General features: G+C 41.6%; 2 protein-coding genes across 5 annotated transcripts in view; one reads left to right on the top strand and one right to left on the bottom strand.

The window, feature by feature from the left end:
* Window positions 1–1,003: 1,003 nt before the first annotated feature.
* blvrb (biliverdin reductase B) lies at window positions 1,004–7,795 on the bottom strand. The gene is made up of 5 exons (XM_017685044.2): window positions 7,586–7,795; window positions 4,585–4,746; window positions 4,404–4,493; window positions 3,190–3,321; window positions 1,004–1,409 (listed from the first exon to the last, which is right to left on the bottom strand). Exons 1-5 carry the CDS (start codon window positions 7,668–7,670, stop codon window positions 1,255–1,257), a joined length of 624 nt encoding a protein of 207 aa, XP_017540533.1. The 5' UTR covers window positions 7,671–7,795; the 3' UTR covers window positions 1,004–1,254.
* A 9,823-nt stretch (window positions 7,796–17,618) lies between these two features.
* Window positions 17,619–25,129, top strand: part of LOC108412818 (spectrin beta chain, non-erythrocytic 4) — a 150,380-nt gene continuing 142,869 nt past the window's right edge. For all 4 annotated transcript variants that reach the window (XM_017685043.2, XM_017685042.2, XM_017685041.2 and 1 more), the window contains exon 1: window positions 17,619–17,906. The gene's annotated coding sequence lies outside the window, so the exon portion shown is untranslated. The remainder of the gene's footprint in view (window positions 17,907–25,129) is intronic.

Genomic DNA, 25,129 nt, shown 5'->3' with positions numbered 1-25,129 from the left:
TCTTTTTTTTACTTTTACTTGTACTGAAATTCGACCCATTTTTCCCCAAATCTGGCCTATAAACTATAAACAGACGGCGTCTCTTCAGTGATCTGCTCTGTAACCGTTACTTTTATAAAATAACACAAAGAGCGTCTGAGATTTTTGGATTTCAGCAGTAAATTGTAAACGTATAATGATATGTGTAGATCATAAAACACATGTTCTGTTCATTTGAGGAGATTTACAAAAATAAATAGAATAAAATTCACATTTATTTCACGCAGTTACTGAATAACTTGCCTTGCGATTTGGTCATGAAAATTCAGATGGACACACCAAAATATACCCTGAAGAATGAGAAGTTAAGGGCCAATTCTGGCGTGAATGTTGTGGCCCAACATCGTGGGTGAAGGAACAGGGCTACAGCACAATGAAGGTGTGGCAGATCAGTGCTTGGTTGATTTACACCTCAGTACACTGGTCGTAACCTGTACAGTGTTGTACGATGTAAGATTCATCATGGGTAAAATAATTTAAAGATCTTCTTTTTGTGCTTTTATAAACAATGTTCTGGTTTATTTCCAGGTTTTATTCATTTACATTTTCATTTATGGCATTTGGCTGACGCTCTCATCCAGAGCGACTTACAGTTTGATTATTTTACACAGGGAGGTGAAGGCAGTGTTGGGAGTCTTGCCCAAGGACTCTTACTGGTATAGTGTTGGGCAGTTACGCAACCCAATGGTGTGTCACCATCCTATATTTGCTGAACTCAATAATGACTAAACTACTGTAGTTTAGTGTATGTAAATTAAGTGGTTTTCACTAATGTCATATCACCTGAGCATGATAAAGTAGAACTTTGCTATCACTATTATAGTTCTGAGTAATGTAGTTTTCAGTACTATAACTGTTCACATTGTTAAAACTGCCAACAGTAAAATGTATATAGTTTAGACATCGGTAAAATCATCATTAAAATATTTCTAATTCACTAAACCAACAATAAAAGCACGCCCTGTTCTCAGAAATGCGTGTTTAATAGGAAAAGACAATGTATTGTGATTTAGTAGAACAAGGCACTTTGTAACCAGAGACTGCAAAACATTTCTATTTAATCAAAATGTCTTTTGTAATATAAAACCTACTGCATGACTGTGCATGTTTTTGATTATTAATAGTGATATTCTGATCTGTGTGACAGGTTACAGGTGGGGTAAATAAACGTGAGCGTCTCATTACGAGAGCACATTTTAGCTTGGTCTGGTCAGTTTAGCTGTACTCTCCGCAGACGCCCACCGTCTTTCCATCCCACTCTGATGTGGACAGACACTTGACGAAGAAATGGCCGAGATCGTATTTGGAAATGACTCTTCCTCTCAGCATGTTCTCAGTCACAGTGTACTTCTCCGTCAGAGGGTGGTTGTCTGTGGAGGAGGAGACGGTTACTGACATCACAGTTCACTTCAAAACGTGTGCATATGGCATAACGTTCGTCTGATGTTCTAGTATACAGAGGAGCACAAACGCATCATTCAAGATATTTTCACCAAATGTAGTCGATTTGCTGAGTCTAACAAGTACTGGAGGCATATACTGCATCGATTAGCATGATGATACACTATATTTCCAAAAGTATTAGGTTGTCTGGCTTCACACGCATTTGAACTTGAGTGAAGTCCCATGTATAGGGTTTAATATGATGCCAGCCCACCCTTTGCAGCTATAACAGCTTCCACTCAAACTGGTTCATCCATGTCTTTATGGACCTGCTTTGTGCACTGGTGCTCAGTCATGTTGGAACAAGAAGGGGCTGTCCACGAACTGTTCCCACAAAGTTGGGGAGCATGAAATTGTCCAAAATCTCTTGGTGCTGAAGCATTAAGAGTTCCTTTCACTGGAACTAAGGGGCCGAGCCCAACTCCTGAAAAACCCCACACCATAATCCTCCCTCCACCAAACTTTACACTTGGCACAATGCAGTCAGACAAGTACCGTTCTCCTGGCAACTGCAAACCCAGACTCATCCATCGGATTTCCAGACGGAGAAGCGTGATTGGTCACTCCAGAGAACACGTCTCCACTGCTCTAGAGTCCAGTGACGGCGCATTACACAACTGCATTCCCCGCTTTGCATTGCGCTTGGTGATGTAAGGCTTGGATGCAGCTGCTCGGCCATGGAAACCCATTCCATGAAGTTCTTGAGCTGATCTGAAGGCCACATGAAGTTTGAAGGTCTGTAGTGATTGACTGCAGAAAGTTGGCAACCTCTGTGTACTATGCGCCTCAGCATCCGCTGACCCCGCTGTCATTTTTCGTGGCCGACTACTTTGTGGCTGAGTTGCTGTCGTTCCCAATCGCTTCCACTTTGTTATAATCCCGATGACAGTTGACTGTGGAATATTTAGTAGTGAGGAAATTTCACGACTGCACAGGTGGCGTCCGATCACGGTACCACACTGGAATTCACTGAGCTCCTGAGATCGACCCATTTTTTCACTAATGTTTGTAGAAGCAGTCTGCAGGGCTAGGGCCTTGTTTTATACACCTGTGGCCATGGAAGTGATTGGAACACCTCAATTCAATGATGGGGGAGTGAATACTTTTGGTAATATAGCGTAACTCTGTGGAGGTGTTCAGTTTGACTCACTGTCATCTAAAAACTTAAAGTACATTAGCATAGCTAAAAATGGTAGCTATCTTCAGTTAGTGTTTAGCGCTGTGCTAATAAGCCTCCATGACATGTTAGCTACATTAGCCTCATAGCCACAGTGCTAAAGCTAAAGAAGCAAACTTCAAACATTGTTTACAGATCAGCAGTATTTGGTGTCAAAGGCTGAGTGTTGGGTACATTTGATTTATGACTAAACTTTTTTATGGCTTTAAACTGAAATGGTTTGTTTCTCATAACTACAAAAACTGTACACCAGAGAAACGAACTGTATTAAATACAGTGGAATTACTGAGAAACAGGTTCTCTGTTTTAGATACACCACTTGGAATTTTCTCAAGATGTCTGAAGATTCTCTACAAAAGCTACTGAGAGCTGATTGGTTAGCGTTACTGCTACTAAGAGCTGATTGGTTAGTGTTACTGCTATTGAGAGCTGATTGGTTAGCGTTACTGCTACTGAGAGCTGATTGGTTAGTGCTACTGCTTTTGCATGCTGATTGTTTAGGTTACTGCTAATGAGAGCTGATTGATTACCAGCAATGTGGGGGGGCATAACAGCCACGTAGTCCAGCCCGGACTCCTTCAGTACTGTGTACATCCTGTCATGGTCTTCAGTGACAGGGACCAGGCGGGGGGGCACTTTAGCTCTGTCCCACAGTAGGAAGGCTAATGCAGGAAAAAGAAAGGGCAAAAAGCACAACCCAGATTTATAACAATAAAAACAACAATAATAATAATGATAATAATAATAATAAACTTTATCTATAGAGCACCTTTTATACAAACAGCAACATGTGATTTAGATCATATTAAAATAGAATTAAAGTAGTAATTTATTCTAATTCCATCCATCCATCCACCCATCCACCCATCCATCCATCCATCCATCCATCCATCCATCTGAGTGTGATTCCCCTGTAGTTGGAACACATCCTCCGGTCCCCTTTTTTAAAAAGAGGCACTACCACCCCAGTCTGCCAATCCAGTGGCACCGCCCCCGATGTCCACGCATTGTTGAAAAGGTGTGTCAGCCAAGACAGCCCTACGACATCCAGAGCCTTTGGGATTCCAGAGGAATTTGGGACGGATCTCATCCACCCCAGGAGCCTTGCCACCAAGAAGCTTTTTAACTACCTTAATGACTTCACTCTATTAGACACTCCTTCCTTGTCAGTCCACCTTGTGGATTTAAAGTCAGAGACGATAGCTCATCTGCTGCTGCACAGCTTGTGCTGGTCATCCTCTAGTCCTTCATCAGTGGTCACAGGACGCTGCCCACAGGACGCTGTTGGTTGGATGTTTTTGGTTGGTGGACTATTCTCAGTCCAGCAGGGACACTAAAGTGTTTAAACACTCCAGCAGCTCTGCTGTGTCTGATCCACTCAGACCAGCACAAAACACACTAACACACCACCACCACATCAGTGTTACTGCAGTGCTGAGAACAATCCACCACTCAAATAGTACCTGCTCTGTAAGGGTCCATGGGGGTCCTGACCACTGAAGAACAGGGTAACAAAGTATCAGAAACAGATGGACTACAGTCTGTAACTGTAGAACTACAAAGTGCACCTATACAGTAAGTGGAGCTGATAAAATGGACAGTGAACGCAGAAACAAGGAGGTGATCAGAACGTTATGCCTGACCGGTGTGTATCATATGCACAGTGTACATTAGAAATTAATAGGGCTGGTCTGATCCTGCCGTGAAGCTTTGCTCCATGAAACGTTGGTTTAAATAGCTGTACCAGACATGCAGGCGATGACCTTGCGGATACCGCGGGCCTTCATGGCCTCCAGAATGTTACGGGTTCCCTCGGACATCATGGTGGTGGGACCTGCAGGTGGAATGAAGCTGTTCTGATAAACGTGGCAGAAATATGACCAGATATATTCATCACCCTGTACATATCTCTGATCTTCACTCACTGAGATCGTTCCTGGTGCCCAGGATGATCATGACCGCATCCTGACCCTCCAGTGTCTTCTTCACGTCCTCTTTATTCAGCACGTCTCCCACCACCACTCTGGAGGCTTTGTGGTCAGCAGGCAGCCTGGATGGATCCCTCACCAACACTGTGACGTTATAACCTGGAACAACAGCAAATAATGCAACTATAGTTCATTAACTACTATTAATTATTCATTAACTGTTATGAATTATTCAGTACCTACTAGGAATTATACAGTATTTACAATTAATTATAACACAAAATATAATATGCATATACTTGTTCTAATTATTCATTAAATACTATTAATTATTCAGTATCTACTATGAATTATAATGCAATATAATATAATTGATATAATTATAAACCACTAAAATACTATGAATTACTTAATAAATACTATTAATTATAATATAAAAATATAATTAATATAATATTCAGTAAATGCTATTAATTATACAGTGTATACACTATGAATTATTAATGAACCACTAATTCATGAACCACTATTAATTATTCAGTATCTATTATGAATTATTGTATGATATATTTATTCAGGAACTTATATTGATTATTCAGTAACTATTATTAATTCAATACCTACTATGAATTATTCTATTCAGTACAGCTCAATTTCTTGTCATTAACACAATATACAGGTACATATGTAAATGAAAAAGAGCATAGTGGTTTCACCAAAATCAGCCCAAGGGGGGCACATAGGGATATACATATCACAAAAAATATATATTTACATAAAGCCACATAAAGACATACATGGCACAAATACAAGCACAAAGGTATCAGCACATTTACAACTTTGCATTGAAGGTAATAATAATATATATCTGAGTTATCCATAATAGAGCTGCGCAAATATAAATATACATTGTAAATAATGAGTATATGATTAATTATTCAGTACTATGAATTATTCCGTAACTACTATGAATTATTCATTGACTATTATAAATTATTCAGTATCTATGATTAATCATTCAGTATGTATGATGAATTATTCAGTAACTACTATGAATTATTCAATAACTACGATGAATACTTCAGTAACTACAATTAATTATTCAGTAACTACTCTGAATAATTCAGTAACTATGATGAATTATTCAATAACTACTATGAATTATTCAGTAACTATGATGAATTAGTCAGTAACTATGATGAATAATTCAGTAACTACTATGAATTCTTAAGAAATTACTATAAACCGTATCTCCAGTAAAAGCTGAATGTGAGTTCTGTATTTATTAGAGTGAGAAACTGGATTAAGTCTCTGACACATGGTCACTTGAGAATGTACACATATACTGTAAAATACAGTAACTTATTAAAACTGTAACTCAGTAAATGTTTTTTTTATTTAATTTCAGACATCCACATTAGTCACTAACTGTAGTTTAGTTAATGCATTCTGAGCTCTTTGAGCTCCGCCCCGTCTTGAGCCTGCAGATAAACAGCGATTTGAACCTTGTGCCTTATCTCTGACTCAGCAGCGCACCATGACTCGACACAAATGCACTGCCTCTGCATGACTCGGCACTTTCACCACTGTCTCATGATCAGAACAATCAACGACAATAAGGGGGAAGAAAAGAGAACCTGTTTCTGATTGTTCAGCAGCTGAAACTAAAATTAGATTATATTTCATAATTAAAGGCCAGTCGTGAGAAAGCACATACTCAGTACTAACGAAGGTATAACTCAGTCCAATCAATTTACAAAGCTGTTTTGTTTACATTAATACCTCATAATGTTATGATTTATGGATTCCCATCTCTCGTTTCTAACCGCTGTAACCTCCCTGATGGCTCGCCTGCCTACAGAGGTTCTTCATTACTGCAATTACTGCTGCTCGGGTTACCAACAGGCTCCAGTTTTTAGATCAGTAGTTAACTAAGTGGAGCTTTAATTGTATACCAGTACTGATGTGACTCTTCATGTCGACCAGAGTCATTATCCCAATAGGGATTCCCAGTATGGCTCCCAGTATGTTAACTACATCTCAGCTAGTGCAAGCTGGTCTAAACTGGTCTAATCTGGTCTGGTCTGGTTTGGGTGGTCACCCCAGGATGGTCATGCTGGTTGACCAGCGTACCAGCATTCAAAACACAACATATGCTGGTCTATGATGACTTTTCTAGCAGGGAATATGACGATGCAAGCACATTTCTTAACGCTTGTACTGTTTGTAATACCATATAAAGCACTATTATAAAGACACTTGCAAGCATGAAGAGTCAGATTGGGCTATCAACACAGGGATATACGACTCTCCCAATATGATTCCTTAATCCAGTATAGCTTTAAATGCCAGTATACATTTTAACACAGTGTGACTCTTTAGGCCAGTATTAGTGTTTATGTTAGTTCAGGATGACGTTTAACCCAGAACTGATTTTTTGTGCCAACTGTTTACAAGTTTCCCAAAAGCATTTTAGTATACATTTTTGGGGACTATTTTGCCGCACAGCGCCCTGCATGTATCCCTCCTCCATGAATGGAGTTTAAGTTCTCTAAACTATCATAAAACAGCGTCTCAGTAATGAGGCAGTGAATTCAGAACCATTTCATGTAGGAACTTTCTGTGAGGAGCTTTTAGAGGGGGACGTCTGGTTCTTATCACCACCACTGTGAACAGTTCTGACTCGGTAAGTTTATCTAGAACAGAGCATTTCACACCAAACCACTCAGAACCGCTCTGAGCTGCTCTGAGCTGCTCTGTTTACATCGTAGTCATTTGATTATGTAGTATTTTAAGAAGTGGGTGGAATTCCCCTTTAACACTAAGACTATCTTTGTGTTGCTATTCACACTAATTCACACTAATGAAGCTGCTGTAACAAATTAGCCTTAAACTCCCAGTATGTCAGTGTCTCTTTACCCCAGTATGGGTCCTTTAGCCCAGTATGACCCAGTGCTGGACGGTACCGGCTCTTTAACCTGCTGTTTTTGTGTCTCACCTGCAGCAGCTGCGATCGGTAAGGTCACCGCTCCGGTCATTCCAGTAGAGCCAAAGATCGCCACGTTCTTAACTGCATCAGTCATGTCTGCCTGTCCGCCTGTCTGTCTGACTGAGAGAGTATGTGTCTGTCTGCAGGATGAGGGCTGAAGGTGTAAGTCTGCAGCACCTCACTCACTTCCTCACTTAAAGATGTCCGAATCCTGAACGAGTCGGTTCTTTTCAGCCGACTATTTCCTGTAAACGAGTCGAAGCGATTCACAACCAAACTAATTGAACTTTTTTACAGCATCTGATGTTTATGTGTTGTATAGGCTGGACGATTAAAATATAAACGCATTAAATAAATAAAGTGCTGAATTTAACACACTGGGGGGGGGGGGGGGGGGGGATAAAACATAATATAAAAGTAATATATAATATTATATTAATATTATTAATACTATTTTTGCAGAGAGCACATTTTATGTTTTAATTCGTCCCAAATGGGTCAGCAAACAAACTCGGAATCAGCAAAAAGGTGTAATGTGAGTTATGCTGTTGTATGAGCTGATGCTATGTGAGCTACATGCAAGACACTATATAAACAAAATGCATTATAATTATTACATTAATAATACAAACAATAATGCTACTAATCCTGACAAAAATACATTGCTGATGTTGTTAATGACAATAATATTAATATTAAGAAGAAGTTATTCGTGTTATTTTTCTTCCTAGAATGAAAAAGAATCGCTATATTGGGCGTTCGATTCACTGAATCGGACAGTTTAAACGAATCGGTTCCATAAACGGAATCTTGCTCTTCGGAGATGTCAAGACGGACCGCCCTCGGAGTAAACCCCGCCTCCTCCGCGCTACTATTGGCTGGTAGTTCACACCGTAAGCAGGCCGACGATTGGCCTGATTCAGAAGTCACTCACGTCACCGTAGCAACCGGGTTTACCGCGGAGCAGCGGCGAGAAACAAAAACAAGCGAGTTTCTAACATTTCAGCGTTAAAATGACGTCAAACTCACACCGCTGCGCTTTAATCATGTTGGGAAGGAAAAGCCCCAGATCCCCACTTACAGAGAAAAATAACTGAGTGTGCTGCGCGGTTAAATGGTCCAAAATCTGAACTGCGTTGTTTGAGCTTAACACATATAAAATAAAAGTCCCGCATGTGAAGCTGTCAGTGTGCTGGGTTTTTACATCAGGCTGTACAGAATCTGGCAAAACATAATTTTCTGAGTTTTTACTGTAGAAACTTTACACGAAAATATTTTAAAGCCATTCATCTCACTCTGACAGTGACACCCCCCCCCCACCCCCCAACTAAACCAACACCCCAACACAAAACAACACAATCAACGCACATACGCTATTTATTCTATTCCATTAATTTCTGTTCTATTCTATACTGTAATTTAATGTTCTGGTTTATTCTATTCTATTGTACTTTATTATTTTTTATTCTGTTCTGTTATGTTATATTGAACTTTATTATGTTCTATTCTTCTTCTTCTTCTTTCGGCTTCTTTTAGACAGAGCCACAGTCTCCAAACCATACATCATAGCAGGATGCACTACTGTCTTGTAAACCTTCCCTTTCACTCTTGCTGCTATCCTTCTGTCACACATCAGCCCTGACATCTGTCTCCACCCACTCCATCCTGCCTGCACCCTCTTCCTCACCTCTTTTTTGCACTGTCCATTGCTCTGGATGGTTGACCCAAGATATTTGAAGACATCCACCTTTATGACCTCTACTCCTTGCATCTTCACCTTTCCACCTGCCTCCCTCTCATTCACACACATGTATTCCGTCTCTACTGACCTTCATTCCTCTCCTCTCCAGTGCAAACCTCCACCTCTCCAGATTCTCTTCCACCTGCTCTCTACTCTCACCACAGATTACAATGTCATCTGCAAACATCATGGTCCATGGAGCCTCCTGCCTGACCTCATCTGTCAACCTGTCCATCACCACTGCAAACAAGAAGGGGCTCAAAGCTGATCCCTCATGTAACCCTACCTTCACCTTGAAACCATTTGTCACTCCAACTGCACACCTCACCACTGTCTCACTATCCTCATACATGTCCTGCACCACCCTAACATACTTTTCAGCTACACCTGACTTCCTCATACAGTACCACAGTTCCTGTCTTGGCACCCTATCATATGCCTTCTCTAGATCCACAAAGACACAATGCAGCTCCTTCTGACCGTCTCTGTACTTCTCTACCAACACTCTCAATGCAGTTGGAGGTTGATGGTGTAATTTTGAATGTGGTCAGTTCATATGCACCACAGGTTGGTTGTCAGTTAGAGGAGAAAGAGGAATTTTGGAGTAAGATGGATGAAGTGGTAGATGGTGTCCCTAGAGAGGAGAGATTAGTGGTTGGTGCAGACTTCAATGGACATGTTGGTAAAGAGAACAGAGGGTATGTTGGGTATGTATGGTGTGAAAGACAGAAATGCAGAAGGTCAGATGGTTGTAGATTTTGCAAAGAGAATGGAAATGGCTGTGGTGAACACGTATTTTCAGAAGAGGGAAGAACACAGGGTGACATACAAGAGTGGAGGGAGGTGCACACAAGTGGATTATATCCTTAGCAGGAAATGCCACCTAAAGGAGATTGGAGATTGTAAAGTGGTGCCAGGGGAAAGTGTAGCAAGGCAGCATAGGGTGGTTGTCTGTAGAATGAGATTAGAAACAAAGAAGAGGAAGAGAGTGAAGACAGAGCCAAAGATGAGATGGTGGAAGCTGAAGGACGAGGATGGTTGCAGGCAGTTCAGGGAAAAATTGCAACAGGCCCTTGGGGGCAGTGAGGAGCTACCTGAGGACTGGGAAACTACAGCTAAGGTGGGGAGAGAAACTGGCAAAAATGTGTTGGGAAAGTTTGTGGTGGAATGAGGAAGTCCAGGAGAGTATTCAGAAGAAGAAGGCAGCTAAGAAAAAGTGGGATAACCAGAGAGATGAAGGATGTAGGCAGGAGTACTGTGAGGCTAGTCACATAGCAAAAAGAATGGTAGCAAAGGCAAGGGCTCAGGCCTATGATGAGCTGTAGGAGAGGCTGGACAGTAAAGAAGGAGTAAAGGACTTGCATCGTTTGGCTAAAAAGAGAGATAGAGCTGGAAATGATGTACAGCAGGTTAGGCTGATAAAGGATATAGAGGGAAATGTACTAGTGAGTGAACAGAGAGTGTTGAGTAGATGGAAGGAGTACTTTGAAGAACTAATGAATGAGGAAAATGAGAGAGAGAGAGGAGGACCATGGGGGGAGAGATAGTGGATCAGGAAGTGCAGAGAATTAGTAAGGTAGTAAGGGCAGCTTTAAAAAGGATGAAGAATGGAAAGGCAGTTGGTCCAGATGACATACCTGTGGAGGTATGGAGATGTTTAGTAGAGAAGGCAGTGGACTTTTTAACCAGGTTGTTTAACAAAATCCTGGAGAGTGAGAGGATGCCTGATGAGTGGAGAAGCAGTGTATTAGTCCCCATTTTTAAGAACAAGGGTGATGTGCAGAGCTGCAGTAACTACTGAGGTATAAAGTTGATGAGCCACACCATGAAGGTATGGGAAAGAGTTGTTGAAGCAAAGCTAAGGCGAGAGGTTCAGATCAGTGAGCAGCAGTTTGGTTTCATGCCCAGAAAGAGTACCACAGATGCAATTTTGCGTTGAGAGTGTTGGTAGAGAAGTACAGAAAAGGTCAGAAGGAGCTACATTGTGTCTTTGTGGATCTAGAGAAGGCATATGATAGGGTGCCAAGAGAGGAACTGTGGTACTGTATGAGGATGTCAGGTGTAGCAGAAAAGTATGTTAGGGTGGTGCAGGACATGTATGAGGATAGTGAGACAGTGGTGAGGTGTGCAGTTGGAGTGACAAATGGTTTCAAGGTGAAGGTAGGGTTACATGAGGGATCAGCTTTGAGCCCCTTCTTGTTTGCAGTGGTGATGGACAGGTTGACAGATGAGGTCAGGCAGGAGGCTCCATGGACCATGATGTTTGCAGATGACATTGTAATCTGTGGTGAGAGTAGAGAGCAGGTGGAAGAGAATCTGGAGAGGTGGAGGTTTGCACTGGAGAGGAGAGGAATGAAGGTCAGTAGAGACAAGACGGAATACATGTGTGTGAATGAGAGGGAGGCAGGTGGAAAGGTGAAGATGCAAGGAGTAGAGGTCGTAAAGGTGGATGTCTTCAAATATCTTGGGTCAACCATCCAGAGCAATGGACAGTGTAGAAAAGAGGTGAAGAAGAGGGTGCAGGCAGGATGGAGTGGGTGGAGACGGGTGTCAAGGCTGTGTGTGACAGAAGGATAGCAGCAAGAGTGAAAGGGAAGGTTTACAAGACAGTAGTGCATCCTGCTATGATGTATGGTTTGGAGACTGTGGCTCTGTCTAAAAGACAGGAGGCTGAGCTGGAGGTTGCGGAGATGAAGATGCTGAGATTTTTGTTGGGAGTGACAAGGATGGACAAGATTAGAAATGAGCAGATCAGAGGGACAATGAAGGTGGAGCAGTTTGGAGATAAAGCCAGAGAGGCCAGGTTGAGATGGTTTGGACATGTGTTGAGGAGGAATAGTGGATATATTGGTCAAAGAATGTTGGAGATGGAGCTGCCGGGTAGAAGGAGAAGAGGTAGACCTCAGAGAAGGTTTATGGATGTAGTGAAGGTGGACATGGAGATGGTTGGTGTAAAAGTAGAGGAGGGAATGGATAGGGCAAGATGGAGGCAGATGATCCGCTGTGGCGACCCATAAAGGGAGCAGCCGAAAGAAGAAGAAGAAGATGTTCTATTCTATTATGTACTATTATATTGGATTTTACTCTATCATATATTCTATTCATTTCTGTTCTATTCCATTCTATTCTATTATACACTGTAATTTAATATTCTAGTTTATTCTATTATGTTGTATATTATTATATTCTATTCTGTCTATTCCATTCTGTTCTATTTTATACTGTAATTTTCTATTCTTATTATGTTATGTTATAGTACACTCTATAGTGGTTTAATGTTCTATTCTATTATATTCCATACTGTTATATTATGGTGTACTCTGTCATGTGGTATTCTATTGATTTCTATTCTATTTTGTTATATTGTACTTTATTATGTTCTATTCTGTTCTATTCTATTCTATTTTATAGTTATTTTGCACTCTGTCACATTCTATTCTATTCATTTCTTTTGTATTCTATTATTTTATATTACGCTCTTTCCTGTTCTTTTATGTTGTGTTTGTCATGTCCTGTTCAATGTGGATGTACATAAATATCTAGGCTCGGCGACAAAGGTGTTCCTTTGTAGCATCTCTTGCATGTATGCATGCAAGTATGCACCTGTTTCAAATCAAATCAAATCACATTTATGGTCACATCACATTTACACAGGTGGTGGAAAGTGAGTGAAAATCTTAGGTGCTTAGCCCCCTTATTGAATTTAAATACAAATAAATAAATAAATATCTAAGAAGAAAAATTTAAATTAATCTTTACCACCGCACAATCCATGATTGTGTATCTGCCAAAAATAAATATATAAACAAATAAAACTGAGGAATATTATTGCTTTTTTGAAAAATATTGGCCAATCTTGAATTTGATGCCAACAACAAGTTCCAAAAAAGTTTACCACTGTGTTTCATCACCTCTTTTTTAACAGCACTCTGTAAGCGTTTGGGAACTGAGGAGACGCTGCTGTGGTTTTGAAAGTGAAATGTTTTCTGTTCAAATCAAATCAAATCAAATTTATTTGTATAGCGCTTTTTACAACGGATGTTGTCACAAAGCAGCTTTACAGAATTTCAGAAAAGAAAAAGTTTCAAGAGAACTGTAAGAATGTACAGAAACCCCCTGGTGGGCAAGCCAGGGGCAACAGTGCCAAGGAAAAACTCCCTCAGAACTGAGGAAGAAACCTTGGGAGGAACCAGGCTCACCAGGGGGGACCCATCCTCCTTTGGTCAAACTTCCTACAAGTGATTATATTACTAATATTAACAGCAGTAATTTTGGTATTAGGAATAACTAGGAGTCTATGAGAACATCAGCGTAGGGTGGGCAGCTCATCCAAGGTAGGTGGTTGGGGCGTGGGCAGCTGGTCTGAAGTGGGTAGCAGGAGGGCTCATCAGTCAGTCGTCCTTCAGTGTCCAGCCGGACATATGGGTGATTGTATACTCGGAAAGAAAGCAGGTAAATGGAATTAGTTTTGTTCTATCCGTTTGTACATAAACAGGGAATGTAAACATTTACAGAGTGTGGCTAACGACTCCGGCAGATCTGACTATGACAGCTTAACTAAAAGGATAGAACCAGAAGGACACACAGACACGGCAGCACTCTGAAACAGTTCGGCATCCCTCTGCTCCACCGTTCACAAACTTGAGTGACCGTGTGCGAGCAGCGGGACGACAGCACCAGCGTCTCAGTTTACTATAATTCCCTGTGTCCATGGACCCCTGGATCTGCTGCCTTTATCTAAGGGGGAACATTAGCTACCAAAACTAAACTGAACAAGTGAATTTTCAGCCTACTCTTAAAAATTGAGACTGTGTCTGAGTCCCGAACAGTTTCTGGAAGGTCATTCCAGAGTTTGGGGGCTTTATAAGAAAAAGCTCTTCCCCCAGCTGAAACCTTCTGAATTCTGGGGACTATTAATAAGCCAGCGCTCTGGGATCTGAGTGGTCGTGATGGCTCATAATGAGAAATAAGGTCTTGCAGGTATTCAGGAGCGAGACCATGTAGGGCTTTATAAGTCAATAAAAGGATTTTATAATCAATACGGAATTTAATAGGTAGCCAATGAAGAGATGATAGCACTGGACTAATATGCTCAAATTTTCTAGTTTTAGTGAGGACCCTGGCTGCGGCGTTTTGGACTAGTTGGAGTTTGTTTAAATTCCTGCTCGTGCATCCTGACAGTAGCACATTACAGTAGTCTAGCCTAGAAGTAATAAAGGCATGTACTAGTGTTTCCACATCACGCAGGGAAAGGGCATTTCTGATCTTGGCGATGTTGCGAAGATGTAGAAAAGCTGTCCTAGTGATGCTGCCTATGTGTTGATCGAATGATAAATCTGAATCCATTATAACGCCAAGATTTTTTGCTGCTGATCCTGGTGTGGCTGGAAAGTCGGCGAGATTTAAGATTAAATCTGGTGATTTACTTCTTGCTAATTTTGGACCCAGAAGGAGAACCTCTGTTTTGTTACTGTTTAATAGGAGGAAGTTGCATGACATCCAGCCTTTCACGTCTTTTACACAGTCCTCCATTTTCTTTAACCTGTATTGGTCATCAGGTTTGGCTGATATGTACAGTTGAGTATCGTCTGCATAACAATGAAAGTTTACGCCATGGTTACTTATAACTGTGCCTTACGGTAACATGTATAGTGTAAATAGTAATGGTCCTAATATAGACCCCTGCGGAATTCCAAATCTCACTTTTGAATAATTGGAAGATAAATTGTTTACCCTAACAAACTGATAATGTTCTGATAGGTAAGATCTGAACCATGATAGGGCCGTCCCTGTGGCTCCAACCATGTTTTCTAACCTTTCTAGGAGAATATTGTGGTCTATTGAATCAAAAGCCGTGCTAAGGTCAAGTAGCATTAAGAGAGATATGTAGCCTTGATCAGAGGCAAGAAGAAGATCATTAGTTATCTTAACTAGAGCCATCTCAGTGCTGTGGTGTGGCCTGAATCCAGACTGAAATTTTTCATATATATGGTTCTTATGTAGATATGAACTAAGTTGTTGGGCCACAGCTTTTTCTAAGATCTTAGATATAAATGGTAAGTTAGAAACAGGCCTGTAATTAGACAAAACGGTGACATCAAGATTTGGTTTCTTGATCAGAGGTTTGATAACTGCTAGTTTAAAAGCTTTGGGAACATGGCCCAGACTAAGGGACGAGTTTACAATAGTTGAGATAGGGTTTATAATAACTGGCAGTACTTCTTTGAGTAATTTTGATGGAATTGCATCGAGTGTGCAGGTTGTGCAATTTGCAGAGGAGATAATCTTCTCTAGCTCCAGCTGTGGGAGGGGGTGAAAGGTTTCCAGACTCTTTTCTACAGCTGTGTTTTGTTCTATATCAGCCAAGTGAGATGACAGCCAAGCTGGATTTGAATTTGATACTGTGGGTTGAATTTGTTGTCTAATGTTCTCAATTTTATTATTAAAGAAGTTCATAAAAACTTCACTGCTGAGAGTTGCTGGGATTTCTGGTTCATTACCTGCCTGATTTTGTGTGATTTGGGAAATCACATTAAACAGAACTCTAGGATTATACTTATTATTCTCGATCAGCGAGGCCAGATATGCTGAGCGAGCTTCTGTGAGAGCATTTCTATACTCTATAAGGCTGTCCTTCCAGGCAGTGTTGAACACTTCTAGTTTGGTATGACGCCATCTCCGCTCTAATTTCCGAGCTGTTTGTTTTAAGGTCCGGGTTTTATCGTTGTACCACGGGGTGAGCTTTTTCTGCCTTATTTTTTTTATTTTAAGTTTTAAGGTATTTTCTAAATAATCGGTTAGTAAATCTAGTTCCATTGGATCTGGTGGAGTGGAGACTGGGGTTGATAACTCTGGGAGATTTTCTATAAATTGTAGGGCGGTAGAAGGTTTTATTGAGCGCTTTGTTGAATAACGAGGGGACGTAAATATGTTATGGCTAAATCGTAGCTCATATGAAATTCAGTAATGGTCGGAGATCGCTGTGGTTTGCGGTAGGATATTAAGCTTGTCTATGTTAAGACCTAGTGTCAAAACTAAATCTAACGTATGACTACAGTAATGTGTCGGCCCTGTTACATTTTGGGTAAATGTTCTTGTTTGATACAGGATTTCAGCTGATTATCATTTTTTTGTCATTTCATAATGCGCCAGATGTTCTCAGTGGTGACTGGTCTGGACTGCAGGCAAGTCAGTTTAGCCCCTGGACTCTTTTAATATGGAGCAATGCTGCTGTAATACATGCATAATGTGGTTTGTCATCGTCTTGCTGAAATAATCAAGGCCTTCCCTGAAAAAGACGTCGTCTGGACGGCAGCAGATGTTGCAAAACCTGTATATATTATTCAGCATTAATGGTGCCTTCACAGATGAACACATCACCCATGCTATGTGCACTAATGCACCCCTAAACCATCATGAATACTGGCTTTAGAACTGTCCACTGATAACAAGCTGAGTGGTCTTCAGCCCGGAGGACACCATGGATTTCCTAAAAGAATTTCAAGTGTTGATTCGTCAGACCACAGGACACTTTTCCACTTCCCCTCAGTCCATTTTAAATGAGCTCAGGCCCAGAGAAGGTGGCAGCATTTCTGGATCCTGTTTCTATTTGGTTTCGTCTTTGTGTTTTAGAGTTTTAACAGCATTTGTGGATGCAGTGATGAACTGTTTTCAAAGACAGTGGTTTTCAGAAGTGTTTCTGAGCCCATGCTGTGATTTCCACTACAGAATCATGTCTGTTTTCAATGCAGTGCTGCCTGAGGGCCCAAATATCACGGCCAGCTAATACTGGTTTCTGGCCTCGTCCCTTACAAACAGAAATTCCTCCAGATTCTCTGAGTCTCTTAATGTTATTATGTACCATAGACGATGAAAAGTAGACTATTTTTACTATTTTACATTGAGAAACGTTTTTTTTTTGTATTGTTGCTCTATTTAATCCTTATGAAAACGAGGGATTGCTGTTTTTATTCCCATATCAGTCTACACGCCTTCCTGCTTAATATTTAAATAAGATGTCTGTTTGTTAATAATACGCATTAATAACCTCTTCAATCTAATGCATGACCTGCTAGCCACTGAGAGCACCGGGGGCGGGACTACACTTATCTGCTATTATCCAATCCCAGTACAGAAGCTTAGAGAGTACCAGCCAATCCCAGCACAGGACGTGGAGAGTTAGTATCCAATCCCAGCGCAGGAGGCGGTACACGAACGGCCAGTCCCGGCCCAGGAGGGCGGGCGTATCCGGAATACGGGTGGGAAATGTAACCCACCACAGTTCAGTCGCGTTGAAGCTGATTCAGGTTCGCAGACCGGCTGCGGTGAGGCTGACCGCGCGCGCACACACGCACGTTCCGCGTTATCGGCGTGATTAGGCGGCGGTGGGCTGTTCGCAGAGCGCGGGGTCACCAAACACGGGACATCGGCCTTGTACTGGGACGGAATCGCCCTGTTGGTGATTCGATTGCCTGTGTCAGCGGGGCTGTAATGCGGCGCAAGGCGGAGGGGAGCCCAGCCCGGGTGCACTGAGAGCCTGGACTGCATCTACGCCCGTCCGCACGCGCATCGTCAGGGCTGGAGGTGCAGGTGAGGCTGAGAGGTGCAGCTCGTCCTTTGCGGTTGTGTTTTGCGTTAACGTTACATTGCAGTGGATTGGGTTGCATTGCATGCAGCACGGAGCGCGAGCACTTGGTGCAATTGATTCCTCCAGTGCTGGAGGGGAGGATGCACCGCCTGGCCTGGGCTTCAGTGCTGCTGCTGCTGCTGCTGCAGTCATTTCTGGGCCGTGTCCTGTCCTGTCCTGTGGTGGTGTCTAACCTTACAGCACGCATAGGAGGCTATAGCGTTCCTATAGCCTGGCTGCTTGTCTCTGTGTTTTTAGGCCTGTGCATTGAGAAAGATGCCTTTCTGTGTCACATTGAAAGTTGATTTGGAGCTTTTAAGCTTCAGAGATGATGGTGTAGCTCATAAACCAGGTCTGCAGAATGTGTCAGAGCCCTGTGGACATTTTTGGGTCATATTTCTGGAGATTTGTGTGATTTTGTTGCAATAATAACTGCACTGCCCCCCAATAGTGATGCTAATGCAATGAGCATGTAGAAATACAGTAGAGCAGAGCAGTGGTCTCCCAGTGCTGCAGTAACACCTCCAAGGGTTCTGTAGTAAAGGCAATGGTTCTGTCTAAATTCATGAGTTCTGCACTCTCTTAAAAAAGAAGATTCTTCAGTGGTATATACTGTATAGAACCATGAACACACCATTTGGTTCTGATCAAACAGGATTTGTTGTTCATAGTTCTATATAGCACCGGAAAGGGTTCTTCATTGTTCAAGGGTTATCATTGTGATGTCAAACTTGTATACAAGAGAGTAACCCTGTTTGGTGCTTTATAGAACCCTATTTAAAAAGGTTCTTTGTAGAGCCAGCTACAACACATTCTCCATCAAGATCAATTTCACCATGCAGAGAAACATTTAAGTGTGTAAAGGGTTCCTTGAGTGTTCATGGTCCTATATAGAACAGTGTCTTTTCTTAAAAAAAGAGAGAGAGAACCATCTTTTTAATAGTGCAACAGTTTTTGAAATTGTTCTTTAGTTTAATGGAGAATTGAATTGTTGTATATGGTTCTGTACCAGAAAGGGTTCTGCTGTCATTGTGGTGTCAAACTCATACAATAGAATAACCATTTTTTGTGCTATTTGGTGCTCTATAGAACCATTTTCAAAAAGATTCTATTTAGAACCATTACAACACATTCTAGCAGTCTAAAGAACCATTTCACTATGCAGTGAACCATTTAAGCATGTAAAGGGTTCTGTGAGTCTTCATGGTTCTATGGAGAACCGTTGTCTACTCTAAAGAACCCTTGAAGAACCGTCTTTTTAAGAGTGTAACAGTTATCATGCTTCAGTGATTCTTCAGATTAATGGAGAATGTGTTGTATATGGTTCTATATTACACCAACAAGAGTTCTTCTACTGTATACAAGCTTGACATCATGATGATAGCAGAGCCCTTTTTGGTGCCATTTTCAAAAAGGTTCTATATGGAACCATCTACAACACATTCTCCATCAGTCTGAAGAACCATTTAAGCATGCAATGGTTCTTTGAGTGTTTGTAGTTTCATATAGAACTGTTGTCTGTACTAAAGAACCCTTAAAGAACCTTCACTTAGAGTGAAGAACTATTTCATGCTTAAATGTCTCTTTGCATGGTGAACTGGTTCTTCAGTTCGTTGGAGAATGTGTTGTAGGTGGTTCTGTGCAGCACCCGAAAGACTTCAGACTAAGAAAGGCTATTGTTATGATGTCAAGCTTGAATGCAATAGAAGAACAATTTGTGGTGCTACATAGAACCATATACCACTCGTTCCCTATCAATCTGAAGAACTATTTCACCCTGCAAAGAACCACTTAAGCATGATAACTGTTAACTTAAAAAGATGGTTCTTCAAGGGTTCTTTAGAAAATACAACGGTTCTGTATAGAACCATGAACACTCAAGGAGCCCTTTACATGCTTAAATAGCTCTCTGCATGGTGAAATGGTTCTTTAGACTGGTAGAATGTGCTATAGATGGTTCTATACAGAACCTTTTTGAAAATGGTTCTATACAGCACCAAAAAGAGTCATTCTATTGTATAAGTTTGACATCACAATGACAGCAGAACCTCGTGCTATACAGAACCATAAACAACAAATTGTGTTGTGTAAGTAATATATGTACACTCTTTAAAAAGATGGCTCTTCAGGGGTTCTTTAGTAAAGACAGTGGTTCTATACAGAACCATGAACATGCAAAGAACCATTTAAGCATGAAATGGTTCTATATAGAACTCAGGGTTCTCAGTAGAACCATTATCTGTACTAAAGAACCCTTGGAGAACCCATGGAGACAGTGTTGAATTGACTCTCATGTAGGAGGTAATAAAGCACCATGCGGTGTTTCTGTAACGTGAATCATGCGATTACTGGCCTGTGACTGCACTGCCAGCGTAGCCCGATGTCCAGTAACCTCATTCCCAAATCTGACAGTGCAGGGACGCTGACCACAAAAGGTGGTCTGGAACGCGGTCAGTTGTGATGGGAGCGTACCAGACAGTGTAGTTTTAAGGCTAATGGACGTGTAATGGGCACCACACTGCAGAGACCATCTGCTTTACTGTATCATGTATTTGCATTGTATACTGTTTACCTGCCTGAGTGCTGATGGGATATGAGCTGGGAGCCAGCTGTGGTGCAGTGCACTTTTTCACACAGAATAAACCGGGCTAAACTGTGGGGATGTGCTTTTTCAGGAGAAAAGGTCTACTGGTACCACTAGATGAGGATAAATGTGGCTTTCTATATGGAAAAATTGTAGACACCGCAGTTAGAATAACGCAGTATGGATATGCAGTGAACAACATCGTTTAAACATAGCCAGTGTGTTACAGTGATGGAGAATTCATGCCAGATTCAAAATAATCACTACAGCAGAAAACGTCGAGTCAAGTCAGGCTTTATTGTCATGTCAGCTCTATAGAAGTATACAGTGAAACGAACCCACATTCCTCCAGGACCAGCACAGGGGCACAAGACAATACAATAAACACAGCGCAAACAGTACAGTAAACTACATATCAGCAGATAGTCAAGCATATATTGAATTGAATTAGACCTGGAATTAGACCTCCTCATTTAACCCATCCATGCAGTGAACACACACGCTAGGGGGCAGTGAGCACACTTGCCCGGAGCGGTGGGCAGCCCTATCCACGGTGCCTGGGGAGCAATTGGGGTTAGGTGTCTTGCTCAAGGTCACTTCAGTCATGGACTGTCAGCAGAGGGGATCAAATCGGTGACCTTCCGTTCACAGGGCCGGTTCCCTAACCTCCAGCCCACGACTGCCCCTAAATCAAATGAAGTCGCAGATGTCCCTGGGTGGGCTCAAACCACCAACCTTTTGGTTAACAGACAAACCACAACCACAACGGCATAGCGGTCACTGAAGTAGCAGCCAGAACAGCAATACACAATATACAGTATTTGGTTGATACAGTAATTCTAGCAGCTAATATTGTTAAAGTATCAATTGTGCAAAAAAAAAAAATGCAACGTCAGATGCATGACACACACGTGACATTGTTGTTCCATAGTGAGATGCAGAATATGTCCCGAAATGAAAAAAAAAACCTCTATAACATTGATTCAATGTCACTTTACCTCTAAAAATGTTGCATGAGGATTTGCAGTTTAAAAGCGAAGTGCTAAGTTTGTCAGAATTGAATACAGTTCACTTTAAAATGTGATCAAGGCTATACTGCTTCCCACTGTGCACTTTAAACACATATTCATCATTGAAATGCAGCCACAACAGTGAACACAACCAAAATGAAAAGCAAAACCCCCACTACACTGTTTTTCCCACTTCTTTAGACTTCAAATGTATTTGCCTCATTGAAATGCAGCCAAAAGAGTGAGATGCAGTGAACACACAAGACAAAAAGTAAGATGCGGAAAATGTGCTGTGATGAAAAGGTAGTTTTTCCACTGTAGTAATTACTTTTCAATTTGGCACAAATTCCTCTCAGTATACATTAGTGGTGTCATTAATGTTGTTGTACTTCTTTATGTATTAAAAGCGTTTATGGAAATGGAAATTAGAGATATAGTTATAATCAATGCTTTGTTTTTTTGTATCTTGTATTTAGTCTATGTATTCGCATTATGTTAAATATCTGTTCTTTCACATTTAGCTGCTTGCGGAGTGCTGGTGGAAACTGGCTACTCGCTCACTCTGATGCGGCGTGCCTTTCCACACAAAATAAATCGAAGGAAGGAAATGAATTATACTAAACGGAAAGCTTGGCCTGTTGTTTGCTATTATGCCTTATTATTGATTACGCATAAACAGTAGAAAAGTGTTTAAACATGGCTGTTTATTTTGTCTACACATTCTGTAATTTTTTACGCTTTAAGGGTGCGGTGTGTAAGATTTAGTAGGATCTGTTAGCAGAAATGGACTTTAGTAAACAAAACCATGCTTTAATTAATGTTTCATCACCTGTAACTATGAATTGTTTTGGTTTTATTATGTTAGAATGACCCTTCATGTCTACATAGGGAGCAGCTCCTCTTCCGACAGAGGCTGCCACCACCATGTTTCTCCAGTAGCCCAGAACAGACAAACCAAACACTGGCTCTAGGGGGCGTCTTTTGCGTTTTACGTTAAAGCTGCAGCCTGAATTTGGTGGCGCTGTAGCTCCGGTTAGGAGATGTAGACAGAAGAAGAATCAGTGGTTGTTACTGGTGCTGCTGACAGTCTTGTGTTGTGAGAAATTTGAGAACCCAGATTTTGACAAACGGAGGATCGGACTTATCACTTAGCACAAGATGAAGTGAGGGAGGGTGAATCCTCACTGTCAAAGACGAGAGAACATGAAGAAGCAAAATAAAATGACGACAGAAATCCCGCTGCAGGTTCTACTGTAGATTCACATAGTTGCAAACTGCAACCTCACCAGTAGATGCCGCTAAATCTTACAACATGCACCATTAAGAGCATGCAGAATGTGTTTTAGTTTTATGTTTACCTGCTCATGGAGTGTTACTCACTAAATCTGGTGCACTTTTTTGCACAGAATAAACTAAACTGGACTCCATGGAAAGCTTGGCTTATATGTGTTCACTGTGTTTGTTTAGAGTACAGAATGTGTTAAAGCTGGAATAGGTGATGTTGTTCAAACCTTTAAATGTACCTTAGTTTTTGAAACTGAAAAATCTCACCCCTTCCTTCAGCCCTCCTTCGAAAGCCACGCATCCAAAACACAACACAAGCACGAGCTAACAAATAGCATTAGAGTAATGCATAATGCAGCTACATCAGCTGCATAAATCAGGAAAATAACAAATTTGCCATAAACAAAATGAACCAGGTTATTACCTGTCCAAAAGAAAAACAGGCCGGGGTCTCTTTCCAGTCTTTCAGCTGCCTCAGGTTTCTCCACTGTCAGTGCTCCACTGATGGTCACTCTGGTTTCACCTCTTGCTTTATCTGACTTTTTTGAGGTCTATTCTCTCTCTCTCTCCAAAAGTATTTAGTCACCCATCCAAATCATTGAATTCAGGTGTTCCAATCACTTCCATGGCCACAGGTGTATAAAGCCAAGCCCCTAGGCCTGCAGACTGCTTCTACAAACATTAGTGAAAGAATGGGTCGCACTCAGGAGCTCAGTGAATTCAAGTGTGGTACCGTGATCGGACGCCACCTGTGCAACAAGTCCAGTCGTGAAATTTCCTCACTACTAAATATTCCACAGTCAACTGTCAGTGGGATTATAACAAAGTGGTAGCGATTGGGAACGACAGCAACTCAGCCATGAAGTGGTCGGCCACGTAAAATGACAGAGCAGGGTCAGCGGATGCTGAGGCGCATAGTGTGCAGAGGTCACCAACTTTCTGCAGAGTCAGTCGCTACAGACCTCCAAACTTCATGTGGCCTTCAGATCAGAACAGCATAGAGAGCTTCATGGAATGGGTTTCCATGGCCAAGCAACTGCATCCAAGCCTTACATCACCAAGCGCAATTCAAAGCATGGAATGCAGTGGTGTAAAGCGCCCCCACTGGATTCTTAAACAGTGGAGACGTGTTCTGTGGAGTGACCAATCACGCTTCTCCTTCAGGAAATCTGATGGACGAGTCTGGGTTTTGCGGTTGCCAGGAGACGGTACTTGTCTGACTGCGTTGTGCCAAGTGTAAAGTTTAGTGGAGGGGGGATTTTGGTGTGAGGTTGTTTTCAGGAGTTGTTCCTTAGTTCCAGTGAAAGGAACTCTTAAAGCTTCAGCACCAAGAGATTTTGGACAATTTCATGCTCCCAACTTTGTGGAAACAGTTTGGGGACGGCCCCTTCCTGTTCCAACATGACTGCACACCAGTGCACAAAGCAGGACCATAAAGACATGGATGAGCAAGTTTGGTGTGGAAGAACTTGACTGGCCTGCACAGTCAGAGTCAGGACTGGCCTCAACCCGATAGAACACCTTTGGTTTGAATTAGAGCGGAGACTGCGAGCCAGGCCTTCTCGTCCAACATCAGTGTCTGACCTAACAAATGTGCTTCTGGAAGAACGGTCAAAAATTCCCATAAACACTCTCCTAACCCTTGTGCAAAGCCTTCCCAGAAGATCTGAAGCTGTTATAGCTGCAAAGGGTTTGCCGATATCTTGTTAAACCCTATGGTTTAAGAATGGGATGTCACTCAATTTCATATGCGTGTGAAACCAGACGACTGAATACTCTTGGTAATATAGTGTATATAGTTATGCAGTAGCAAACTCACAAAAACACATAAGCACATAGTTGTAGTTTTTAAAAAAAAAATTTTTATTTTGCAGATGACCCTTTTGCTGCATTGATAATGTACCATCTGTTTGTGTACATAATCTTCTGGCTTTGGTCCCAATGCGTATTTGCATAGTATTAATCTGATAAAGATGCAGCTTATTTCTGCACGGCAAGATGCAAGATTAACCACAACAAAAGAAAGGGCATGAGAGAGAGGGCGAGAGAGAGAGGGCGAGAGAGTGAGGCGAGTGTTCAGCTGTGGGCCCGCAGACCTGACAGCCTTCATATTAATGCGGAATGGCATGCTCTCCCTCAGGTCCTCCTAATCCCTCTACACTGGATCAGGCTTTATGAGCTACGACCCCCAGAAAGAGAACTGGGCCTCTGAGAGGGTCTCAGGTTCAACCTGCACAAACTGGATTGCATTAAAGTGATAGTTTTACCAAACTTCATTTACCCCCTTTCCCTCCCAGTTACCCCTTTT

The sequence above is a fragment of the Pygocentrus nattereri genome, chromosome 7, assembly GCF_015220715.1.
Source record: "Pygocentrus nattereri isolate fPygNat1 chromosome 7, fPygNat1.pri, whole genome shotgun sequence".
NCBI classification, from domain to species: domain Eukaryota; kingdom Metazoa; phylum Chordata; class Actinopteri; order Characiformes; family Serrasalmidae; genus Pygocentrus; species Pygocentrus nattereri.
The sequence above is the reverse complement of the archived record's forward strand: the minus strand, read 5'-3'. Positions and strand labels throughout refer to the sequence as shown.